At 39.7% G+C, this 6,000-nt stretch overlaps 1 protein-coding gene across 1 annotated transcript in view; it reads left to right on the top strand.

The window, feature by feature from the left end:
* Positions 1-700: 700 nt before the first annotated feature.
* The window catches only part of LOC135883685 (collagen alpha-6(IV) chain-like), a 127,191-nt gene continuing 121,891 nt past the window's right edge, over positions 701-6,000 (top strand). The window contains 1 exon segment of the mRNA XM_065410919.1: positions 701-807. Within this exon segment, the coding sequence (XP_065266991.1) occupies positions 701-807 (107 nt within the window).

Here is a 6,000-nt window from a genome sequence, read left to right as displayed (position 1 = left end):
TGTCCATTTCCTTAGCTAGAACTCTAACCTGAATACAACTTAGAGACATACGTGGTTCAAAGACCCAGAAAATATGTCACTGTTAGGGTCACCTAGCTCAGAATCTTATCCCTAACCAAGAATATCATAAGTCAATGCAAGAGTAGAAACTTGTCATATAACTGTATGCGAGTAATGATTGCATTGGCCTACACTACACCAGCCTCTGTACTCATTGTTATAGTTGAAATGGGTGAAGTAACCCAAAACACAATATTCCCTGTTTTTGTTTTGTTTTGTGGTTAAATTTTTCTAGCCTCATATTAAAACAGGCTATGTTACTGGATGCCATCTAGGATAAAAGGTTTTTAGTGGGTGGGTAAAACCTGACTCACCATGTGACAGTACTGAATTGCAGATTTGTTCTAGAAGAGGTTGGGTTCCAATGTGGAAAACTTTGTTTGGTTCAAATGTGGACTTCATGGTTGTAATTTAAGATGGACCAATGTTTTATGCTTATTAAGCCTTAGTAGCCTTGAAAATCATGGTATCTTGCAACATAAAGTCTGACAGATCGTGATCCAGTTATGCTCCTACAAAGCTTATTACAGTGAAAGATTTCTCCCTCCTCCCCAAAAAAGAAAACATAACCATTCTCACATCAAGAAACCCTTAGCTTCATATTGAGTAGCAAAGAAACCCAGTGTTCTGCTTGGATACGATGCACTGGCAGTCTGGGAATGTTATGACTGTGAAATATAATGCTACTTGCAAATGCTTAACAGTTATTGAAGTTTGTGCTTCCATCTTGGCAGCTGATAAGGAGAAGTGAGACAGGTTTTAAGATGGCTTAAGAAGAGAGATGATAACGTAGGAGAGCGATATCTGCATTGGGACTTGAAAGCCGTGTTCAGCTGTGGCACTGGAACCTGAGGCCATTTGGAAATGAGAAGAGTAATGACGGGCTTTTTGCAAAAATAATTCCCGTGTTTCTAATTACCTTTCTGAGCATGAGCCCGGCAAATCAGGACATGGTCTGCAAGTTGAGAACCGACCGCTACGTGCTTGCTATCTCAAATCAGCGTAGTTTGTTTCAGCTACTAAACTGCATGTTGAGTGGTGAAAACACAGCTAGTACATTGCCATTATTGAGTGGTACTTCTCTTAAGAACACATCTTCAGCCTGTATGGATATAGTATCAAACAGCCTTCTAAGAAGACATGACATACTTTCTATAGAACTTAAATATTAATACAGAACTGAAAGGGAGTCTAATAGCAATTCTTTTGATGGGAGAGTGCACATCCTAAATTAGGGATTTTTTTTCTCTTTTCTTAGAAGAACTGCCATTGGTTTAATCCAGAGCGCTCCTTATAATTATTTGGATTGGCTAGGCGTGGTGGGGGCCCGCCTATATAAGGTGGTGCTGGGCAGAAGTAGGCGTTTCCCTTCTCCATCATAAATACTTCTGCAAAGTCCTACTTTCCTTCTCTTTTTTCCCATTGGGGCTGTCTGTTATATGTGTTATCAGTATCTTTTAATTCTTTCTGGATGGGGTTGGTTACTATATATCGGGTTTGGTCAGGTTGTTTGTGGTCACAGCCATTAGGCAGGTATAACATATCTGGACTTTGAGGCAGTTGTGCAGAAAAAAATCTACTGGTGAACTGGCACGGTATGAATGATTTATTTAACTTTGATTCCCAGGATCATATCTTGAGATTCAGGGGCATCGTTTCTGGCCCTGCAGACTTGTGGAACTGGGGCAATGCCTTGTCCCTGCACACTGGGCATCCAACCCATCTTCAGTGGAGAGTGAAGAGAGGACAGGCAGAGGGCAAGCAGATCATAATGGAGAATCAGTCTTGTTCTGACCGAATGTTATGCGTTTTTTAGCTTTACATGCTATGGTGACACATGAATGTGTCCCTGAAATCTGTCTTCAGGTAAATTTTACATTGTCTCTTTCTGCTACTAATAGAGAACCTATTTCATTATAAAAGCCCCTCATTAGTGGAGCAGTTTCTTAACCAAGGGTTAAAGCAAATCCTCTGTATATTTCTTCCGCCCACAACCTGGAGTCAAGGTGTATGGCTTCAGCACTCCATCCCCACGGCAATCCCTTCTGCACACTATGGGTTGCAGTAATTCTGCAGCTCCTTGTTTGGGGGGGTAATGCATTTGCATAATCATTGTTCCCCCATGCATGCCCCAGCATATTACCCCCATGCTTCCATATGCACTGGCCTGCATGAGGCCTGTATGGAGAATTCCCTCCCACATCCCCTAGTGTGCAGGGAATCAAAGGCTCCCCCCATTGCCCATGTGTGGACTCCAACGCATGCATACGTACCTGCCAAAAGTATTTAAATAGTTCAGAGGGCCAGCGCAATATTCTGCGTGAATTTCACCCCTAAGAAAGAAGGTGTAAACTCTAATGTATAGAAGAAACAACAACAGCAGCAGCAACAACAAAACCAACTATTTCTTGGCAAGCTTGTGTCCTTGCTGGACTGTGAAGGTTCTAAATGATCTAATATAACTCATAGAGTCTGGTTCATAGGATCTGGTTCTGGACGCAGTAAGGCATGCTAATATTCAAGGCTTAAAGGTCAGGAAATGCTTCAGGCATGGATGCTGTCTGTATAGAAATTATGATAGCTCATGGTGCAGTGTGTTTCTTGCCATAACACTGACTATATAAGTGGTAATTCTGTATTGTATAAGGCTGCTTATTTTCTGACATGTAGTAATTATGCAACAGTTGGCCCAGTTAACTATGTCAGGAAGATTTTTCTTAGAATGACTGCAACATTCCTAAAACCAAGCAAAGAGGGTGAACTCTGATGAAGAGACCAGTTTTCACTGTGGCAGATGAACAAGGGCTATGTTAGCAACTTTGCAGCCAATAATAGAGACCTTGGTGGAATGAATGAAGAGGCATTCCTAGTGTTTAACCGCTAGGATAAAGCTTTTGATTCTCTAAGCCATGTGATACTATTTGAGATGCTGTTATTAATAGGTTTTTGTAAACATTTTATTATTCTTCTTCCAGTGATGTGCCTAGACCAGTGTCCAATGGTTAAAAGATATATTTTTCATTGCACTGTGATTTGAGGAGGAGAAGGATGCTGATACTATGGGAATAAAATACTGTATTGGCACTGGCAGTAGAAAACGTTTATCACCTGACAGGCAGCACTAAATCTGAATCCCAGCAGTTACTGTATTTCTGAAAACTGCTTTACCCTAGCATGTGGCTATTGGATAATTTAAACCTATGATGATCACATCCATCTAATTCAGTGATGCAAAAGAGCTGCCTGTTCTAAAGCAGCAAGTCTCTGAGAAGAGAGGAGTCTGATCATTTGGATATAATTGCTGCAATTCTCCAGAGATGTTCTAAATGAGATATGGGGTAGGTTGCTGGCATGAAAATCAAACCAACAGAACTAAGAGGCTGAACTTTGACAGATGTGTCAAGGGCATAGTCCTAGAACTCTTCATCAGGTGAATGATCCCATTGGCCATTGAAGCCAGTGAGACTGTTTATGTAAGAATTACTGTCATGAGTATGGAATGCAGGATCTGTCCCAAAGCCTTATTAAATGAACGGGAAATTTTGTCTCCTCAGAAAACACAATGTATTGTATTACTGAACTCATCAGCAATTGATCTTTTTATAGGGGTCAGCTATATTTTTGGCCTTTTTAAAAAACACATGAATTTGTATAATTGTAATAAATGCATACATAAAGTGAAATTCCAGTACAGTACAATAGCACATTTTTTTTAAAAAAAAAAGGTGGAGGGGACTCTGGTCAATGAGAGTTTTGTCATTAACTTCAACAGGACCAGTATTTGCCCTTTGTGTCCTTTGAGTCTGACTAAGGGTTAGTTTCTTTTAATATCTTTCATTTAACCTGAGCTGCCAGTTAAAATATTTGCCAGTTCTATGAAAGGAATGAAAATGTGTGAGGCAATTGGTTTGTCTAACAAGGTGGTGAACCCTAACATTAACTAGTAAGTTAGTTACAAATTCACATTTAATAGGCCCCATATAAAAAGCTAAGCTGGTGGCTTTGTATTTTCGCCCTGCTGATGTAGGCCATAAATAAACCATCTGGTTTTAGCCACACATGTATTGACTAATCAACTGTTCAGAAAAAAAGATGTATAGTAACCTACCAACAAAACTGGAAAATATCAGCAGAGTTGAGCAGCCTGCTTGCACAGAGCCAGATTCTGATCTTCTTACTGGCATCAAATAACCATTGTTATTATTGAATATTTTGGTTGCGGCAGTGCCTGGAGGCAAATAGCCCATTTGCTTCAGTTGGACTATGTGAGAAATAAGGTGCTACTCAGGGTGAAGGGCTAATAATCCATTTTACAGTTTTCTGCTGCCACAGTTTCTCTGCTGTTGGTACCTGAGCTAGCTAAATTACATCTCTGATTGCAGTGCAGATGTACCCTCAGTCTATACCATATATGAGAGCTGGTGTGTAGGTAGGAATCTACTGTGATATAGATCAGTATTTGGAATAGGGCTCTATACACTCCATTAGATCCAGTGGGGAAAAATTGTCATGCTCAACATAATTTGACACCGGTTTATAGTTTACAAATATTCAGCAACTTGTAGGAGAAACGTATTGATTTTGAAAACAGAGTCCTCAAAGAGATTTCCCCCTCCCCTCTCTTCCATGTGAAATCCTGGTGCCATTGAATTCAATGTGAGTTTTGCTGTTAACTTCAGTGGAGCCAGGCTGTCTCCCCTGTGTGTTTTTCTGTAAAATTGGTTGGATTTTGTTTCAGGTCTTGGCTGGAGCCCAGCAGATGGGCAGGCACTTGCCTCAAAAGGTGGAGTTGGCATCCTTTAAAAAGAACTGAGCAGTCAGGACAAGCTGGGGCTCCCCTCTTGACTCTCCCAGGAGGAAAGTTGAAATTAGTTCAGGCACCGTGGAGTCCTTCACAGAATTAATTTCTGTTTGCACTGTAATTTAATTGATATTTTTGCTCACAGACGTAATTTTATTCCCACTTGTTTGGCTATTTTGATGCCAGCAAATCCTGGCAACTGTTTTTACACAAAGCTGGATTGGCAAGACTATCAATTTACTTCTGGCTTCTGACAAACATACAAATCTGCTTGGCATATGACATAGCAATATTTTAACTGGATCACTTATGCCCTTTCTGAGCAATGTGAATAGCTTGCCACATCTCTTGTCCGAGACTAGATTGTAAACGATTTGTGGCAGAGACTGTGTTTTTATTCTGTGTTTGTACAGCAGTTAGCACAGCCGGGTCCTGGTCGAGATCTGGGGCCCCTAGGTGTTACTGCAACACAGATAATAAATAATAACAATCATCCACAGTTTTATGGATTTTATCCTGAAGATCTGCATTCATGTCAGTGGACTTATTCTGTATTTACATCAGTTTAACAGAGTAGAATCCGGCCCATTGACTTCAGTGAGACTAGTTACATGAAGAATGGCATGTATCATATGGGCAAGAGTTCTTAGGATCAGGATCAAACACATATATATAAATATAATACTTAAAACTGTGTTAATACAACAATGGAAGAAATGAACTATTTATATTTTTATAAATATAAAATTTAAATATTAAATACTTAAAAGTTAGGAAATGAGAAAAACTAAGGTTTTCAGAGTAGCCTTAAGTTGCTCACATGGCAAATAGTTAAAACATTTAGGTATACAGTATATCTATCTAATCTAGTTAGGTTTTTCTACTGAGAAATATCAGGCTAATGGAATGTCTTGTACTGTACATTTAACATTCTAATTACTAATCAGCAGTAAATAGAAAGACCCCCAAGCTATTTGGAAAATATGCTGCCTTGCAGGTTCCAGAAGTTTTTATTGCGATCCATTTCCTGCAAACTCAGGAATATAATTACTAGGTTGTGGAGTTTCTCCTCAAAGTTCTGTTTTGGGCCATATGAAACCTTAGCTCTCCTAATCTGTTCAGCTTCTTTGCAGTTTGGC

This window comes from Emys orbicularis, chromosome 9 (assembly GCF_028017835.1).
Source record: "Emys orbicularis isolate rEmyOrb1 chromosome 9, rEmyOrb1.hap1, whole genome shotgun sequence".
Classification (NCBI taxonomy): domain Eukaryota; kingdom Metazoa; phylum Chordata; order Testudines; family Emydidae; genus Emys; species Emys orbicularis.
The sequence above is the reverse complement of the archived record's forward strand: the minus strand, read 5'-3'. Positions and strand labels throughout refer to the sequence as shown.